Raw genomic sequence first — 19,719 nt, 5'->3', positions numbered from 1 at the left:
TGATTTAGGGGGTTGTTTTAGAACAAGGGCTATGGATGAGGTTTCCACCCAAGCACTCAAAGAACGAGATTTTCACACCTTTTCTTGCCAAGCTCATTTTCTGCCAGCTCATTAAGTTGAGTGAGCTCCCAGAGGAGTCCGAGAGGTGTCAGTCACTCCCTCAAGCCCAGACCGGCAGCTGGGAAGAGGGCTTCTCCTTTGCAGGCAGCCAATTTAGCCAGGTTTGCCCCCGGGAGATGCCTAAACAACCCACTGCCCTGCTTCCAGCTGCTCCAAAACCCAACACCCACCATCCCATCGCTCCGACCCCGACCCAACCTCCCTGGCAAGGCAGGGAGGGACTGGGCAGGTGACACGTCACCAACGCTGATGCCACAGTTTCTCCTTCCAGTCTGTTTTTTTTTTGGCATTTTGGTTCATGAACAGAACACCCTATTTAGCAACGGAGGAGACAACCCCACTGAACGCCGCTTGTTTTTATTTTCGTGCATCAGATCGCCGTGCCCCTGCAGCTGCGGTGGGGCGGGGGGAGTGGGAAGGCTGGTTTGAAGGCAGGGGAAAAAAAAAAAAAGCACCATTTCCACGGGGAGCTCCGGCTCCCGGAGGGATGAAACGGCTCCCGGCTGGGAGCGGGGAGGAGGCGCGGGGAGGAGCGGGGCAGAGGAACGAGCGGGGCGGCTTCCACGGCTCCCTCGGTAAGTGCTGCCGCCGGCATCCTCATCCCCGTCCCCATCCCTATCCCCGGGCAGATCCTGAGATCCCATCCCCGGGTAGGGCTCCCTGTGGGCTGTACTGCCGCCCCTCGCCGCTCCGGGTGGGACTCCCTCTTTAGCAGGCTTCCCCCAGGCAGGTCGTGTGCTCCCTGCCCAAAGGGGACACACCCCCAGATAGCGTTTCCCAGCCCGGGTAGGGCTTCTCCCGCTCCTTTCCCATTCCCGAGACAGACCCCGGGCTGGTTCCCCCTGCCCCGGGCTGATGCAGGGGCAGATGTGCTCTCCAGCATCCTCGGGGTTTTGACCTACCGGTGGCCAGGGGCTTTGCTCCCCGGAGGGTTGGCATTCTTACTCCCCGAGTTTTGGAATTTTTTACCCCAGGGAGTTGGATTTGGAACCCCGGGGCTCGCGATTTGCACCCCGGGGGTTGGTGTTTTTGCGCTCAGGGGCTGGGGGTTTGGCACCCCAGGGCTTGGTAGTTTGGCAGCACAGGGACTGTGTGTTTGGCACCCCGGCTCGGTCGCTCCCCCAACACCAAAGGGCATCCCCATGTTTGCAGAGTGGATTTAACTTCGCCTTGAGTTTTACTGCTGTGGTTACGCTCCAGTCTCTCTTCTCTCCTCGGAGCAGTGGTTACGAGAGAGTTGCTCTGGCTGTGGAGGAGCGTGCCCGTCTGCCGGGGGGCGATCCCAAACCGCTGTGCCGGCTGTAGGTGCGGGTTCCATGTCCTGCGTTGGGGCAGGAGCCATCGGCCTCACGCAGCCGGGCTCGGAGAAGTTCCGTGGGGAGGGATCCAGGAGCCCCGAGAACTGCTCTGAGTCCTTTGTACCCTGCTGCTGAGCAAGATCCACGCTCCGGGCTCAGGGATACTGCTCAGCTGCTTCAAGCCGGCCGGCTGCGTTCAGCCGTCAGCTTTGAAGGTAAGGATACTGTACTTCGCCGGGTTTCCAGCCCCGGGGCTGGCAGAGAGGCCGTGGGAATTGTTCTGTGCCGATTCCACACCTTTAAATGTGGAAAAAAATGCTGCCCTTCAAATGGGAAAGTTGGACAGAGGGAGGGAGAAGGAAAGTCAGTGCAGAGGCTCAGTCGCTGTGTGGCCTCCTTGAATGCAGATTGTACAGGTGGAAGCATCCCCAGGGATGTTCCTGCTCCTTTGTCACCACATAATAACGGACTGTTCAACAAATTACTGAGCCGATGCAGTTTTCACTCACAGGGAGGAGGAGGAGGGAAATGGGTTTGAGGTCCTGGGGCAGGTGAGATTTTCGAACCTGCTGCTGTGCGTTGGTTCATTCTTGGTTTAGCAGAGGAGCAAAGTCTGACAGCAAATACATTTCCAGAAATATATTTCCATTTTTCATTATTCCTGTAAGATTTTGAAGTGCAGCCAGCCTTGAGATTGCAGAGCTTTTTTTCCTCCCTTGCCATCAAAATATACCTTTTACTGACGAAATTAACCTTTTGCTTGGGATTTTTCTGCAGAATAAATTAGGTCAAACTTTCTGGATATTAAAGGGAAACTGAAATGATGGGGTTGCTTTGCTCAGGCAACCTGAGAGCAGAATCTAGCCCATGAGTTTTTTTGAAGGGAAGTAAAACTATAATAAGAACAAATAAGAACAATGCAAACCCTGAGGCATCTGAGATCCCCAGGAAACCTGGGGTGATCCCACATCATGGTACAATTGGGCATTTATCCTATTGGTTTAAGAGGGCTCCTTACAGAAAAGACTGAAAGACTGATGTTGTAGAAAGACTCTGGGGTATATGAGCATCACAACCCCATGGGCTGGTGCAGCTCATGGGAGAATTTAAAAGCTGCAATATTTTAAGCTGTGGAAGTACATCCCTGGGAAGGATGGCACGTCCTGCTTTGTCCCAGTAATTTCCACAGAGATGTTAGGATTGTCTCATCTCCCACTTTCCTGCATTAACAATTCTCCAGGTGGACGAGCTGCACTTCTCAGTTAACAGGGACTGTGGATGAGCTTCCAAGGCCCCTCTACCTGGGGATCCTTGAAAAGGAATCAAGAGCAGCAAGACCCTGTTGTCTGCACTCTAAATTAGGGTTCAGGGTCCAGGCCTGAAGTTTCAAGCACCCATCCCTTTCTTTTGTTGTAGAGAAGTCATGGATGTCAAATAAGGACAGCCTTATTTCCAATCCTCAGCCTGTCTTTGTGTTGACCAAAGAATAGTAAGACAAGAGAGTTTTTCCCTAATGTTTTTTGAGTGTGGGCACATCTGTCTCCTGTTTTTGTTCTTCATTGAGTCATACTCCTGAATACATCCTGCCTTAAGGAACCTTCTGTGAGTTTTTCACTCGAGAAGACCTTTTAACCCAGGCTGGTGGCTAAGATGGCACTTGAGGAGCACAGGGCACTTGCAAAGAGAAACTCTAATAACCGTGTCCTAATGCTACTTAAAGTTTGAGAGTGGTGTGTATTTGCAGAGCAGTAGCAGAGCAATGTTCTGTAAGTAACAATCTGCTTTAATTAGAGCTGTACTAACACTGATACAGACTTAATGACCGTCTGGGAACAGTCTTTGCAGAAAAAGGAAAATGTGGCTTTGAAACCTTCTTGTTTCAGTTACATCTAAAAAACCCCAAATAATTAATCCAGACTTCTCCTCTATCATTCTCATCTATCCACGGCTATAGAACAAAAATCTGACACCATTTTTTTAAAACCTTAAGACCTGGTGTTTTACAAACCAATGTCAGATTTTAAGGTTTAAACCATAGGTTTTTCGTCAAAACTGATTTTTGCTGTTCATGTCTTAGAAGCCCCATGGTCTTCTGGGACAATGTGGGGCTGACTGGGTGGTGCTCATGTGTGTAAACTGGTTAGGGGTCAGCTTGAGGTGGGAATCAGAGGACTGTTTCCAGACCTTACAGAAGTACCAGAGGTGTGAGGACACCAGCATGTCCCAGCACATATGGGAGATGAGCTGGGAGATGGATGTGGAGCATGGAATGGCCCTTGCAGTGGCAGGTTCTGAAGCTTGACTGGCTATGGGGCCACGGGTTGTCTCCATGTGGTTTTCCCAGCTGGCAGTCACTGTGCTGTCTGTGCAGACCATGCAGGGGGGGAGAACGGGCTGAACAGTTTTCCTGCCAGGAAGTGTGGCTGCATTGAAATCCAACTGTTCTGCAGGAGCTCATCCAGCCTGGTGACATCCTCAGTGGGGCTGTTACAAAGAGTGGCGCAGATTATCCCCTTTCCTGTCAGTAACAGAAGAGCTGGAGACAGGATGCTTTATTTTATTTTTATGGGGTGTTACTGGGATGTGAAATGTCGTCCAAGGAACATTTTCATTAAGACTGATGTACTTAAGACACCCTGCAGACTTCTAGCAGTGCTGGCTCAGGGGGCTGCCACAGAGATGATGTCCAAAAAATGTGCCTGTTCATCCCAGCTTGGCTGAGTAGAAACTTTCTTTCTTACCTTCTTAGTTATTTCTAGACAGCTTTAGTTAATTTCTTGATTTTACTTTTTTTTTTTTAACTTGAAAAAAACAAACCCACTAAATCCAGCAAATAAATAGAAGTAAAGGGAGGGAGCTGAGGATTTTGAAGGATGAGTGGGTACATGTGATACATGATTACATCCAAGGACAAGGTCAGCATTGCTATTAGAAAAAGCAGCCCAGCTTTACAATCATATAGGAGTGCCTGGAAGAAGTGAGCAGGTATGTGGATGAGAAGCACCTAGCTGGTGTAGCCTGCTTGGATTTCTGAAAGGTTTTCAATATGGTCCCTCATGGTGGGGGATTTTAAGGAAACTTAATAGCCCTGAGCTAAGAAGGAAGTTCCTTGTGTGAATAAATACTTGTCCGGAAGGTGAAATGCAGGGGGAGAGTGGACAGTGAGTCAGCATGTGGAAGAGAGGCCAGTGATGCCCTTTGCAAGGATAGGGGCTGGGATATGTGGGAACCTGTAAACCTCCAGCTGGAAAAATCATGAATCCTGAAGTGGTGATATTTGCAGGTGAAACAAAGTTTAATCAGGGCATGAAGGACAAGGAAGGTCTGACTCAATGAATTGTAGAAAAGCTTTTATGAGACTCAGTGAGCATTAAAGTGGAAGAAGAAACTCAACTGTGAAGTGATGGAGTTTGGGGAAGATGAAGAGAACTTAATTTCCTCATTTCATCCTATTTTCCCATCTAAAGCTGCTGTTACTGGTCAGGAACAAGACCTCTGGATGGTGACAGCCCAATGGAAAGGTCAGCACCAATCAAACCAGCAAACCGAGCCCGGAATGGTCATGAAAGGGAGGCAGGACAAAACAGAGATTATGCCCTTAGATAAATCCACAGTCCATTTACCTCTCATAATTTTTTTTGAGTGTTGGTCCATCCCAGAGGCACAGAAGAGCAGGAGGGATGGACAGGAATCCTCCATTGCTTCTGTACAAGGAATGAGCAAATTGGCAGAGACTCTTCAGCCTGACTAAGAGAAGAAGAGGGGCCTTGGGGATGTGACAGGTTAAAGAGCCCACCAGTGCCATTGAGAGAGTGGATGGGGATTGTTTCCATGATGTGTCTTCCAAGGACCAGCGGGCACCAAATGAAACTAGCTGGTGACAGGCTCAGAACAAGCAAAAAGAGGTGTTTCTTTGCATGGTGCATAACTGAGCTGTGGGAGGTGTTGCTATGGGAGGTCATGGGTGCTAAAAGTTTGCTGGGCCAAAGGGGAAGCAGGACAACTTCATGATTTAGAAGTTCTCAAAATGGTCTTTAGAGGTAATTCTGGATCATAGGCTGCTGGAAGGAAAAACAGATACTGGGGACATTTTGCTACATTCTGCCTTGTTCTTACAATGCTCCCAAGGCAAAGTTTGGCCACTGTGAGATGAGACATGTAGGACTACAGGGGTGTTTATGGAGACCCACCCTCAGGCTGCACTCAGTAGTGATGTCCTGGAGACGTGGGATTGACCTGAGGATACTGTGCAAGCAGAGCCTGGTCACAGGAGAAGTGATGGTATTTAAATAATAACAGTTTGACGTCTGGAAATAATTCTATACTTCTCTTTTCTCCACAGGTTTTGTCTTTGCCCTTAGCCACACCAGTGTGTTTTGAACTGCTGGATTTTCTGCAGCACATCATTCCCACCTTCCCAGGTGTTTGTGGCACCACTCAGTCAAAGTCTGGGAACTGAGCTGTGGACACAAACACATGAATTTCCTCAACTGGAAAATCCAAATTGAAAAATGATTAAGCTCCCTGTGTGGTTACAGGCAGCCCTGCATGGCCATTCAGACTGGAAGATGAAGCTGCCCATGATGGCAGTAAAAAATCTCTTAACTTCAGAGCCTGAAAAAGCAGCAGGACAACCCAGGGCAGGGCATGGGCTGGACAGTGGGGTTATGGGAGCAGTCAGCCTGGGCAAGCAGCCTCAGCTGGTCTGGGGGTGGCAAAGATGATGGTGATGAGAATATAGAATCATAGAATGGTTTAGGTTGAAAGGGACTTTAAAGATCATCTAGTTCCAGCCCCCACACTTTGTGGACATGGCATGCTGTTCAGTGGGATCTAGCCCAGCTGCTTTAATTTTTGCTTTCAGATGTTTGCTTGTCCTTTCTCTGATCTCAGTACATTTCTTTTTTCTTTTTTTTTTTCTTTTGTCTCACATTTCCTCTGATGATGCATTTTTGTTCACAGAAGGGCTTTTAATTGCCATGAAGGACTTATGCTGCACATTTATCCTCACCCTTAGGATTTCAGACACTTCTAATGGACTCATAACCACGGGACAGTGATGGCACAGGCACAGCAGGGTGCGTGGATTTCCTTGGAGTAAATAAAGCATAAACAATATTTCTGTCCTTCATTTCACACACCTACAAGTTGTGCATCAAAGTAATTTTGTTTTTCCCCTTTCCTCTCTTTCAGATTTTAACAGTGGGAAGATGCTGATGGACAAAAATGAAACTTGGCTCTCTAATTTCTCCTCTGCTGCCTCCTCCTTTGTGAGGAGAGGGATCGGGCTCCAGGAGGTGGTCATTGGCCTGATCCTCACCCTCATCGACCTGATCACCCTCCTGGGAAATACCGTGGTCTTCCTCTGCCCCGTGGTGGAGAAGAGGCTGCGCACTGTCACCTACATGTTCATCATGTCCTTAGCCATGGCAGACTTCCTTGTGGCCTGTCTGGTCATGCCCTTCAGGTGAGGAGTGTCACTGGTACAGTGACACGTGCACGAACGTCCTTTCTCCTTGCTCTGCATCCACTCTTTGAGCAGGGCTGGCTGGAAGTTCACCTGCTGGGCTTAGGGCTGGGCTTAACTGTGGGATGGTGATTATCTGTGCTTCCATGTCTCTGCCCCGTGTTATGGATCCCCTTATAATGGATGGAGAGACAATTCCCAAGGGTGTTTTTCCTGCTGGCCACACAGGGACCCTGGCTATCTGAACTAGATGTCCAGCTTTGCCCGTGGCTCCAGGGCAATGAGTCCCCTCTTCCAGGAACAGCTCTGTGTTGCACGTGGGGCCAGCATGGTTGGTAGAGGATTTTGTGGGCTCCAAGTGTTTGGGGAATGTGAGCTGAGGACTGCATTAAGAGCAGTGATGCTGATGGAGTGGTTGTTGTATCCCGTCTTTCCCACTGTCTTGGCTTCCTATCTATGTTGCTCCTTTGAATTTCAGTTTGCTCCTCAGTTGGCATGCTAGCACATGCCAAAGAGAAGGAAAAGAAGTGACCTTAGGAGCCGGTTTGGCTCAGGAAAATGTAACAGAAAGGAAAAACAGGGTAGGCACCCAGTGCCTTAATCTCAAGAGTAAAACATCTGTTTTGTTCCTGGCTTGCCTTGTTTGAAGGAGTGGCTCAGCTGAGCTTAGCTTACTGTCTGGGTATTCCAGCCAGCCCAGTTGTTTCCAGGCTGAGTATTTCCAGTTACTCTTTCCTTTTGCAAGTGTAAGTGAAACAGAGAGGTGGCTTCACTTCTGCTCAAGCTGTGCATTTTTTTTCTTTTGGCTTTTACTATTTCTTCTTACCCAGCATCATTTCCAAGCTGCAGAAAGACCTTTTACATCAGAGAAGAGGGAACAGGTGTCCACTACCCCATGGTGTGAGAACATCTGCTAGGACAGGTGCATCCCACCAGATGTGTGCAGATGAGAGCCAGGCACCTCCTCAGCTGGGGTCTGTGTGTGGGTATGTCCTGGATACTTCTGGAAGGCCACAGCACTCACACCCCAGGCTCTGCAGCATCTCTGGGGATAAGGAGGGCTCTGAGGAATGGCAAAAAGGCACCCTAGTCCATGACTGAACTTGTGCTTCAGTTCTGCATGTCATTTCCCCATCTGAAAAAGAGCCATGAAACCTTTCCATGTCTGTGCAGTGGGACCCTCCATGATGCCCTCATGGGGACCATCGTGGTGTAGGGACAGGCTCTGCTGTAGATCCATGTTTGCTTGAATTTTTGCTGGTCATCCCCCAGAACAAAGACCTGCCAAGGGCTGGGACCTTTTAGCTGCACTGCACCCACCTACAGCAGTTGTTGTGCTCTGGAACAACCTTCACAAGTAATTTTAAAGAGTTGTTGCCAATCAGATGTAGACCAGGCATTGTTTTCTCTCTCCTCTGACACCAAGTTACTCTTTCTGCCCTTGCTGGAAGCAGAGCCCACCTGAGCTCTGCAGAGCAACAGCCTTGATCTCACTGCATTTAACCAGCAAGCTGGGAAGTTACAGGATAATTAAAGCTTTGCAGGACTAGGGAGTTACTCATCAAATTCACACACAAAGGTAATTTCAGCAGCACCCCAGGAGTTGCAGAAAGCTGGTGAAAAAAGGGGAAGTGAATGGCATCTCATTGAATGCTATAGAAACATGCATCAGCCTTCCTACAGCTGCCATATGTTCCTTCCCTCGCTGCTCACTTCTCACAGGCCCCTCTTGACTTTGCTGGAAGTATTTTTGGTATAATGTCTGCTTTTTGCTAGTGTGTTTACCTCACTGAGGCATTTATGAGCTATATAATGTACAAGCTGCATAGTCTTCCTACCAGAATTATTTTTTTTTAAACAAGAGTTGAAATCCTCTAGTTTTGAAGGGTGAGATCAGATGTAAAGTGAATCTCTTAGGGCACTGGAAGAAAGCTGTGATAAACGGAGCTGTGCAGATGTAAATTTGGGGAGCTTAGTGGGGCAAAGCCCCTCTCTCAAGGCACCTGCTCAGGGTGCAGGCAAGAAGCACAGGTTTGGTCTTCTTTAGCCATGCTCCACCTGTGGGTTATTGCCCTGGGTTGTGCTTTGAGGATGAATCCCCGCTGTCAGAGCTGCATCCCCATCTTTAGAACCTCCATGATAAAATATGGCATTACCTCCGTGCAGTCATGAAGAAATAGAATCACAGAATGGTTTGAGTTGGAAGGGACCTTAAAGATCATCCAGTTCCAAGCCCCTGTCATGGGCAGGGACACCTTCCACTAGACCAGGTTGCTCAGAGGCCCATCCAACCTGGCCTTGAATACTTCCAGGGAATGCACGAACTCAGCCCTTTGAGCTTTGATTTCCACCTGTTTTCTCTCGCAGTATCATTTACGAGGTGACGGGGATGTGGCTGTTTGGGAAGCTTTTCTGCAAAGTCTGGATCTCCTTTGATGTCATGTTCTGCACAGCATCCATTGTCACACTGTGCTTCATCAGCCTGGACAGATACTGCTCCGTGGTGACCCCCTACCACTACTCCAGAAGGATGTCCCGTGGCAGGTGAGTGGAGTTGCTTCTCACTTTGGGTTCCTCCAAATCATCATTTGGGCATGGCCTGCATTGAATTTGGACCAAATGAGCTACTGACAGCTGCTGCCCAGAAGCAGTGTGTTGTGGCAAAAGGGTCTTCGCACTGTTTAAAACTCTGCTGAAAATGTTCCACGTGGTGCCGGAGAAGAGGAGGATGCAGCTGAGCTGTTTTGATGGTGCTCCTGGAAAAGCAGTTTTTGAGCTAAGGATGGGTTGCAAAATGGGTAGAAACCAGTGATATGGGCTAATTGGACCTACAACTTTTGCCCTTTGCAGGCATTCCATTGGCATTTCATAGAATCATAGAATGGTTTGGGCTGGAAGAGACCTTAAAGATTATTCAGCTCCAACCTCCCTGCCATGGGCAGGGGCACCTTCAACTAGACCAGGCTGCTCAAAGCCCCATCCAGCCTGGCCTTGAACACTGCCATGGATGGGGAAGGACTTTGAAGCACTTCGAAGGACTAGGGGAAAGAGACCCAGAAGAATGCATGTAGCACTACTCTTCCCTCTCTTAAGCTCCTCATGTTTTCTGAAGTGATATTCAGGGAAAACCAGAAGAGTGTATAAGCTCCTGGGCTGGTTTCATGTGAAAGGTTGAAATGAGAACTGAAGGGTAGGGAAAGTCATCTGAGGGTGGGCAGAGAGGACACTGCAGCAGTGGGATGCTCTACAGGGGGAGTTCAGGCTCTTTTGGGCATGTTTTTCTGCCTGTGTACCCCTTACTTTGTATGATACGCTGAGTGTGTGCAGTTGCAAAAGTGAGGAAGGGGCTGTGTGGCCACCTGTGTGCAGGTTCTGTGATGTTGTGTCCATCAGCTCCACCCCCATCATGCCTCAGAGGGTGAGAAAATGGCCAGATATTAAAGCTGAAACCAAACTGAAGAATCCACATGCTGTTGTTTTAAATAGTAACAAACATCCTCTGTAAAACCTTTCCTCCTCTTTTTTCAACCAGCTCTGAGCATTCCTTTTGCCGCCCCCAATTCTGCAAACCAGCGACCAATTACCCAGTTGTTAGAGATATTCACGTCTGGACTTGTTGTACCCCAGCTTTTTCCCTTCTCCAAGCCCTGCTGGACTGCTGAGCAGTGATATCCCACACAGGTTACCATGGGGATTGAATCGTACTGGATGTTCTCAACTCAAAATTACTCAGACCCTCTCTCCCCTCCCCGTTTCTTTCCTTTCGCAGATGCATTGTGATGACCTGCATGGTCTGGGTGTATTCCTCCCTCATTTCCTTCCTTCCTGTCATGCAAGGCTGGAATGAGATCCCCGGGGTGGACTTTGATGCAGGCAGGGAATGCATCTTTGTCACCAACTGGATTTTTGCCATCGTGGCTTCTGCCCTGGCGTTTTTCGTTCCCTTCATGGTGATGTGCAGCATGTATTTCTTCATCTACCGAGCTTCGCGGCTCAAGGCCACCCGCATCATGTCCCAGACCCTGGAGATTCACTACCACCCCAACAGCAAGCGGCAGAACCACCTGCAGCTGGAGAACAAGGCCACAAGGACCATCAGCATCATCATCTCAGTCTTCGTGCTCTGCTGGCTGCCCTACTTCGTCCTGAACGTCTGGCTCGCTGCCAGGGGCACCGACTCCACCAGCACGGTCCTGGTCGACACCTTCAAGATCATCACCTGGTTGGGATACTGCAACTCCACCATCAACCCAATGCTCTACGCCTTCCTGAACAGGGACTTCCAGCGGGCCCTGAAGAAGCTGCTCATTTGCAGGCACAGGTCTCAGGTGGACATTGGAGAAGACATGGTTTCCATTGCCACCTTCTCCAAGACCGCTCCAGATCTGGAATACAGCACAGCGGTGCCAGTGCCCAACGGTGCCCTGAAGGGCAAACCCAAGTCATAGGGATGCAGGGTCAGTCGCTGGAGGTGGTGATACAGAAAGTGCCAGAGCACATCCTAATGGAAAAATAATGGGTAGCAAAATAAGGGAAGGAGGGGCTGGAATGCTGCAGCTGGGGACATACAACAAAGATGCATTTCTTAACCTTCCACAGTTATAAGAATGAGGAACTTTGATATTTTTGGGACAATTTGTGATACTAATGGAGTTAATTCCTTCCTGGGTATTTTTTTTTTTTTAACGAGCATTTCCCAAGACAAATTCAACCATAATGTTGGGGAAAAAAATATCAGTATGATAATGTGAACTCATCTTCCTGTGCATCCTGGTGATCTGTGTCAGGTGGGACAGTGTTTCTTATCAAGCCACTGTAGCTCTCATTTCACAACTTCATTACAGACTTGACCAGTTTCAGTAACTCCACCTGTATCAGTCTGGGTGTGGGAACTAGGAGGGATGTGGCCAAAGAGCAGAGCTCGCTTGTTACCGAGGCACCAGTCCACAGCCTGGGCTGTTGCTCAGGGTTCAGCCCTCTTGCTTCTGAGATATTGAAAGGTTTAGAGCTTTCTGAGGCTTTCTATGAATTATCTGTGAGCTAATTCTGGAAGGGAACATCCTATGTGGCAGAGCCCAGGAGATGAGCAAGACTTGCTGTAATGCCAAGAGCACTGAGTGCCCAGGAGTTTCAAAGGGGGCTACAGGTGGCTGACACCACCCAAAGAGAGGATGTGAAGAGGAATCATTACTCACTTGTGTGTTTTGCACTGTGATGTCTATGGACCACACAGACATAAAAAAAAATCATGATAAACGGGAACCACAATTTTTACTACTTCCAAGTGCTTGTCTGGACTTCCAACAGCTTTTCTGTAGCAGGGTGACATGAGGGCTGGTGACCCCTGAGACAACAGCCATCGCTTCCCCAGCACAGTTGTGGTGGGGTCTCACACTGGTTTATGTGGGAGGGTTGCTGCACTCAGAGCCTGCTCTTAGACTGATCTTCTATGGGCATGAAACACTTTAAAGATGGTTTCTGAAATATCTCCTTCTGAGTGTCAATCACTTCCTTGGGACAGGCAAGGCTTCTGCAGCCTGGGAAGCAGAGCAAGCACAGCAGAAAGATGTCCAGGCTAACATTTAATGCTAAAACTACCAGACTGAGGCACTGAGAGGGGTGAAGAACTTCATTTTGCTGAAAAATTAAAAAAACGGGGAGGATAATACAAGTTCTGAGTCCTGCTCTTCCACCTCAAAGGTAGCTGAGGACTGTCCTCAGAGGTGTAGTAAAATGCAAGTATGTCCTGCCTGGAGCAGCTCAGCTACTGAAAACACAGGTACAAGGGTCAGGAGTTCTCTCTCAAGAGTATGGTAGAAAAAACAGCCCTGACCTGGGGTTGCAACACTGGTTCTCCCGTCAAATGGCTCTTCATGGAGTGGGTTAGGTCTCCCAGATCCTATGACTCCAGTAACAACATGGAAGTGGTAAGTAGAGTAACTACACCTTATTCTGGGGGCAGCATCTAAGTCCAGTGGGCACAAGAGTGGACAGGGCAGGATTCTTGCTGCTGCCACCCTGTTAATTTTGATAAAACAGGACAAGGAATTATGTTCCAGCCCCAAGAGCTTTGGGGGGGAAGGCAGCTGAGGGACAGGTAATATCCTCTGTAAGAAGGGGATTGGGACAGTGCATCACAGCCCCAGTCAAAGCCCCTCCTGCAGGGCTGTAGGCTCTTGGCTATCCCGGTTTAGGTGTCCTTCCACAAAAACAGCTGGCAGGAAGGAACACACCGTTCACAGGAGAACCTCTCTGGTCAAGGTAAAGGCTTTCTCAGTCAAACGCTGGGGCAAAGAGGTGCAAAGACAGGGACAACACACTCCAGCAAAGACTGACCCAGGCAGTGAGGGGCTGAGCATGGCCAGATGCTTTTGTGGGCATGGGTCACACAGGGGAGGGTTTGTACACACCTTTGAGGGTAAGTGTAACATCCCAGAGTACGCAGACACACCTAGTGTGAACACATATACCAGTGTTGGTACTGAAATGCTGCAGGGCCCTTGGAACAAGCAGCTGCCTACATCAAGTTAAAAATACCTTATTCCTCATTCCTGTGCTCCCATCTGTAATCACTGAGCTGGCAGGGAAGCCAGAGAAGTTTCAGCTGTGGCCATTCCACTGTGCTGTTGTAGCTGATGCAAACTGGGAAATCCAAGGGAAGAGGACACACTTAACTGTCTTCTGCTTTAACCCAGCTGAAAGCAATTAAATTCTGTTTCTGACCAAATCTTCTCTGCAGCATTCTGGCTTCACCTGGACAAGCCAGTATCTAAGACAGTTATCCAAGAGCACAGGGGAGACCATCTTTGTAATTCACCTCAGTCTTATCACAAAGCTGCAGAGAGTCAGCAGAGTGTCAGCTGGTTTAATTGCTGGTCACAGTGTCACACCACAGTGCAGTGATCCCCAGGAGGATTTGCATCCAACACCTTTTTAGGAAACTGATTTCAGAGGCTACAACTTTAACAAATTTAACTCTGTGAAATGTAAAAATGCATTTCTAGAAGAGCAGTTCTAACGGCGTAAGAACTATCCCTTCTTCTTCCTTCTCTGTTAACAGGTGAGAGATTGCCTCCTCAATCCACTCAGTTTAGAGCCCAATTCCCTTCTTTCTCCAGATCATATCTCACTTCCAAGCAGCACATTCGGTTTTGCGTCATCACACACGCTGTGGCCAGTGTGAGACAGGAAAGCAAAGGAAGTTACAGGAATGCAGAGCCCATCCTGTTCCCACTGCACAGGGCTGCCACCTGCAGCATGCACAGATCTGGGCTTCCCACAGAAGCAACCACTATTTTGTCTTATAAATAAAAAAAGTTTATTAAATCATTTAGACTTGAAAGAAGTCACAATAATCAATGCACTCAACAATTACAGCAAGTGCATCCTGTACACCACCAACCCAAATGGATTGATTCTGTATTTTATAAATAAAAATTAACATATTTACAGTGAGAAATAAAAGCATGGCATTAGGCAGTTAAATTAGCAGATTACACAAATGCCTACAGGTTGATTTTTTTTTTTTTAAAAAGTACAAATCTACAAGATTACATACGACACGTATGACTTCATTAGCTTTAAATTTTCAGAATCACAACATTTTTGTACATAATTTTGACTATGGCTCTTCCAACCACCGCCTATAAAACCCCCCATTTAATGGCAAAAAGCTCCTTTTCCTTCTCTACAGCTTCATCTGTATAAGATGCATTCCCTAAGATCTACAGTAGTGCAGAAGTATGAAATGATTTCCTCTAATGACTGGTTATGGACAGTGACAATATGTACAACTGTGGTACTTTTTTGCTTTAAAAATAGTGCAGATTCCCAGTTTACACACCAGGGACAAAAACGGAGTCATAGTTCATTTCAAAATCATCTTCATTTCACCAAAGAGCAAGTGATCCAGATAGATACTCACTAGGCTTAGAGACTGTAATTTGCTCTATAAAAATACAGTATTTTAATTCTATTTACACGTTACAGATCTCTCACTTACCCAGCAAGCTGACATTTACAAGCTTCAAAAAACCCCAAGAAACCCAAAAAAACTGACAATGGAGCACAACATTGGTAAGCACAGTAGCTGGACCCGTCCGCCTCGGAAAGTTAAGGTAAGGAAAATGGAATGTGGAAAGTGTGGTTACTGGTTTTCCTTGGCTGTCAAAGTAAAGGAAAATCTGTCCAACACGTCTTATACACTAAACATGGCAAAAAAAAGTTTAGGTAAACTGTTTCCAAGATAAACATTCTGCATCACAGGATCCTTCTGCTGAACAATCCCTGTAAAACCTGCCAAGTGGAAGAAGTGATCCTGAGGATAGTTATTTGCTTGGTTGTCTGGAATGTTTATTTCCTGATAGACTCATTGTCCGTGACCTCTGCCTAAGCACTGGTTTGGGTGGGAGCTCCAAGTCTTCAAAGACAGGATTTTCTATGATTGCTGCAGCCTCTGGTCTTTCAGTGGGACTTGGAGAGAGCATGTCCTTCACCATGGTGTACTGAAAGAAAACACGACATGTTTTACATGAACCAGTTCATAAAGTCTTTCTTCTTTAACGTTCTGACTTCAGCTGTGGCTGTGTGAACAAGCATAAAATCCCCCCCGCTCTTTCTGAGTAATTTGGGTGTTAGTGCTTTGCCTCAGCAGCTAGAAGTGCATTAAATATTTTAAAATGTATCAGTGTGCATCTGTTAAACTGGCTTCACTGTCAAGGACCACAAACAATTTGGCAAACCAAATCTGATCCAAGATTTAAGAGTTATAAAACCTTTACATTATTTGCAATCAAAAAAAAAATATTAAATATGTGAAATATAATTTACAAGTGATTTTTAGCTTCATGTTTAAGCCACCATGTTTTAAGTCACGCAGTAATTCACAGTTTCACAGCAAATCAGAGGTTTTTCCTTTAAACATAAAGGTAATTTGAATATTTACTTCAAATTTAATCAGAATTAGTGTCCTGCTGCAGCTGAGCACAGCACATCACCTTCCCCCAGGCAGCCTACAGCTGTAAAGCAGGAAAGGCTGGTCTCATTTAGCTGCTGGACTGAAGCTACCATGAACACCTGAAAGCACCTCAGCCTATTACTGGAGCGGTTTTGTGCATCACCTCCTCTTTATCTGCAACCACATCACTTTACAGACCTGACTAATAAGAACACAGCACAATTTGCTCCTATGTTTTCCCACTTGGGAGATCCAGTTCCTGGAAGGGAGATCCCATCCAGCCATGGATGTGCTACCTACAGTCTCCCCTCTGTCTGTCTGGAACTCTGCACTTTCTCCTTGGGAATATGGATTTATTGCAAGAAATCATATCATGAAGTATGTGAAATGAATGACTGCACATTACAAAGGGAGGTCAGGTAATACTGTACAGTTATTGGAGATAAACTTTGTGGCAAAAATATCATCATCCACATTACTGGAATGGCATAGCTTTGAAATGTAAAGCACAGGGATAGAGAAATGCATCTTAATAACACTAAAGTGGGGTTTTTTCCCTCTGTTTTTACTTGCAAAGCAAATGGAAAACAAAGAAAAAAGCTACAATGATTAAAGAAAAAGGTATCATTGATAGCATCAGATGTACTTACCTCTTGTGCATATTTCTGAGTGAACAGCGGTGGAAACTTCAAATTTCTAACATCACTTAAGGTCTGCAAAAATAGGAAGAACAACATATAACTTTTCCAAAATAGCATTCTTCAGTAATATTACTCTATTCTTCAAAAATATGCAAACTATCCAAACAAATCAGCCTCATGGAAAAAAATTTCTTTTAAAAAAGTCTTGCTTTAGTGATTAAAAAAATCACAACATACTTGAACAGACAAGTTGCTGCTTCTCCATGTATACAGACTGCAACAGGAATTACAAGAATTGTGATCTCTGCAGTTTTAAATCAGTCAGATACAAAAACTTGTACTTTCTCACTTCAGCTCAACAAAGTCAGCAGATCTGTGTACCATCCATAATCCCCAAGATGGTCTACACCAGTATTAAGACATGTGAAATTACTGTCCCTGTCTTAGTAACACAAGCACCAGTCTTTATTTAACATTTATGGAGGAATGAGCAGATTTATCAGCAGTTGTGATAGGTATTTCTGTGTTTCTTCCATACCAAGGCCACTGGCTCCATCTAGTGACAGTACTTTTACCGTGTTCAGCCAGAAGCACAATATTCAGCCCTTCATTTCTTTTAGGAATGATCTCCTTTTTCAAATGTTTGAGCACAAAATATAAAAATTTTAAAGTTAAACCGAAATTCAATTCACTGTTACTCTGCTGAAAGTATAAACTGACCAGTTAATAGTGATGGGCAACAGTCACACTTCTGCTCAAGAGAACTGAGTTTTATGACATTAAAATGCTTCAAAAAACTTTTCTCCTTCTCTGCCAGTTCAGTCTGCAACTAGTGACCTATTTCAAAACATCTAATTTGGAAATAAATTGCACTGCCACAGACCAACTGCTAACAGCTTGAGACAGAGGCAGGTCTCATGCTCCACCTCTGGGGATTTTTCCAGCCAGTTGTCACGGATTCCTAGAATTTGCTGGGTTACTTGGTCAGGCAGAGCATGTTTTGCTTCAGCAGGCAATGCTAATGCTTGGCTGATGCCAATGAAAACCTCAGTGTAACAACTCAGAAAAAACTCCTGAAAGTAGCCAAATTTCAGAACTTGGCAATGAAGGGGGTTGGAGGTTCCTTCTGGATTTTAGCAAAAGGAGCAGGATGATAGTGAAAATCATGGGAGGTTAGGGCACTCTTTTAACCCTTTTTTGAAGTAAAACATTGGAATTAGATGCAATTTAAATTTGATTCTAATTACTTGCTAACTGGAAGGGCAAAGCTTGTAGTCTCTGCTGTGAGAGAGAGAGAATCCAGGATGGCTCTTTATTGGGAATCTTTTTTTACTAAAACTGATTTAGGGAAATTGAAATTGGTTTCAGTGCAAAAGGTTAAAATTAAACACTAGTTCCTCCCCTAGACTATGCTCCTTTGTGCCATAAAAAGCTGGAGCATTTTAAGCCAAAGACTGCAATGGCTGAAGCACTTGGTCAGGCTGTTGTTGTTTCTTACCTCTCTGCTAAACCCACTCCATCCCCACATAAGAATGTAACCCCTCCCAAGTACATATAAATGATAAATACGAATTATAATGACTCTTTCTCTCCTGCACAGGTCACTGGTCGCCATGTACAAGAGGAAAAGCCTTTCTGGCTGTTGCCTTTGTTCTCTATGAACTTGTTCCTGAGCAAGATGGATCTCCTTGTAACAGGAAGCAAGAGCTGTAACGAACCACCAAACATCCCAAATCCACATTTGATGCAATGAAGGTCATCAGTTATGGGAAGATTGTGCCTGAAGCTGAGTGAGACTCACAGCTAAGACTCACTACAGGAAAAGGAACAGCAATTTTTCACGAAGTGCTTTGGGTGAAAAAGCAGTGCAGATACAAACGAAGGAAGAAATAATAAAAATGCACCGCATGGTTCCAGTTCTTGAATGAAAACCAAGCTGGTAGGCTTAAAGTCACAAGCTATATTTGTTGCTTGAGTTCTTGGATATCCTAGTTCAATAGTTTCTCTTACTTGGCTTGACAACAGAGGAGCTTTGTAAAGAAATTAAAGCCTCCATTCAACTGCACACATTCGGAAGACTGCAATTTATTTTCCGTGATTCAGGGGGTCTGTACAAGGCTGATAAAGAAGTTGTGCTGCTAATTGCAAGGCTTTCTCAAAACTGACAGGAACCTCTTGCCAGTGTTTCACCAAGTCAATAGCTACTTCAAACAAATGCTCCAACTGAGGATAACCCAAACACATAAATACCTTGACCCTCTCCATCTGTGTGCTGAAAGGGTAAAGCAGCTCAAAGAGAATCAGTCCCAGAGAAAAGATATCCACTTTGTGCGAGTAGGTGTTCCCACAGATCTGAAAAGGCAAAATCAGGGTTAGGGCAATCAAGCTACTCACTGCATGTCATTATGTACCAAGTAAACAGCACCCTTTCAAGGCCACCTATGGAAGTGGTCAGCCCTGTGCAGGGCTGAAAGCTACAGCACAGGCACGTTGGCAAACTTCAGCAGTGATCATCAGGGACCAAGATCCTGGTCTGATCCTCAGCTCCTCTCTGCACACCCAACTGCAAAGCAACATGTTTCACCTTACTTAAACCCCATGCAGGAGGAGAGTGTCCTCCTGCAATTAACTGGAATGTTACACAGTTACCCTTGTATGGCATTCAAAGCAAGAAAAATGATTACATCAAGTTTGAATCATTAGCCACTTTTCTGCTATAATAAATATATTAAAATACTGGGTTTGGAATTCAATTTTTCTTAAAACTCTACTTTGATGAGGAAGAATTTAAGTGGCTTGACTGCAACAATTTACTAGGAGTGCCTGATCTTTGAGCTCCCAGGAACTCAGGGCTCTTCCAAGGCATTGCCAAATACAGCTTTAAAGCAGAGAGCACAAACCTGTTCCGGGCTCATGTAGAGTTTGGTCCCTACTTGTCCTGTGTGCCTGGCATAGGCTGGCATTGGGGTCAGTACCGATTCCTCCTCCTCATCTTGGTCCATAGCAGTTACCAGTCCAAAATCCCCAACCTTTACTATGTCATCCATTGTGAAAAATATATTGGAAGGCTGAGAAAACAAAGAGGTGAAAAGAAAAAATGAGTACTAAACAAGTGTCCGTGTTTCAACCATTACAACACTTGGTTCTAATTCAGAAGCCATGCTGTCAGGGCTAAAACCACTCATTAAACTGCTGAAGTGTAACAGCTAAGAATTGTAGCTACTGAGGAAACACGAA

The 19,719-nt window shown here is 46.1% G+C and overlaps 2 protein-coding genes across 3 annotated transcripts in view; one reads left to right on the top strand and one right to left on the bottom strand.

Annotated features, from left to right (window-relative positions):
• Positions 1-1,456: 1,456 nt before the first annotated feature.
• Positions 1,457-12,221, top strand: LOC108507337 (octopamine receptor-like). Of its 2 annotated transcripts, none has more exons than XM_017835222.1 (5): positions 1,457-1,633; positions 6,436-6,496; positions 6,612-6,885; positions 9,253-9,429; positions 10,655-12,221. In XM_017835222.1, the coding sequence occupies exons 2-5, from the start codon at positions 6,478-6,480 to the stop codon at positions 11,331-11,333; spliced, it is 1,149 nt and encodes a 382-aa protein (XP_017690711.1). In that variant the 5' UTR covers positions 1,457-1,633; positions 6,436-6,477; the 3' UTR covers positions 11,334-12,221. The 2 variants fall into 2 exon arrangements, with proteins under 2 accessions (XP_017690711.1, XP_017690712.1); XM_017835223.1 differs by having other exon boundaries at positions 6,381-6,496.
• Positions 12,222-14,186: 1,965 nt separating this feature from the next.
• Positions 14,187-19,719, bottom strand: part of EIF2AK3 (eukaryotic translation initiation factor 2 alpha kinase 3) — a 36,786-nt gene continuing 31,253 nt past the window's right edge. The window contains exons 13-16 of the mRNA XM_017835257.1: positions 19,383-19,550; positions 18,733-18,834; positions 16,492-16,554; positions 14,187-15,389 (exon numbers count right to left, since the gene is read on the bottom strand). Coding sequence (XP_017690746.1) covers positions 15,213-15,389; positions 16,492-16,554; positions 18,733-18,834; positions 19,383-19,550 — 510 coding nt within the window. The 3' untranslated portion in view covers positions 14,187-15,212. The remainder of the gene's footprint in view (positions 15,390-16,491; positions 16,555-18,732; positions 18,835-19,382; positions 19,551-19,719) is intronic.

Source organism: Lepidothrix coronata, unplaced genomic scaffold (genome assembly GCF_001604755.1).
Source record: "Lepidothrix coronata isolate B3197 unplaced genomic scaffold, Lepidothrix_coronata-1.0 Scaffold252, whole genome shotgun sequence".
In the NCBI taxonomy this organism is placed as follows: domain Eukaryota; kingdom Metazoa; phylum Chordata; class Aves; order Passeriformes; family Pipridae; genus Lepidothrix; species Lepidothrix coronata.
The sequence above is the reverse complement of the archived record's forward strand: the minus strand, read 5'-3'. Positions and strand labels throughout refer to the sequence as shown.

Excerpts from the sequence above, each read along its gene's own strand:
- LOC108507337 (XM_017835222.1), top strand. Across the intron at positions 6,886-9,252 it reads TGTCTGGTCATGCCCTTCAG|TATCATTTACGAGGTGACGG; the intron begins GTGAGGAGTGTC and ends TTTCTCTCGCAG. Across the intron at positions 9,430-10,654 it reads AGAAGGATGTCCCGTGGCAG|ATGCATTGTGATGACCTGCA; the intron begins GTGAGTGGAGTT and ends TTCCTTTCGCAG.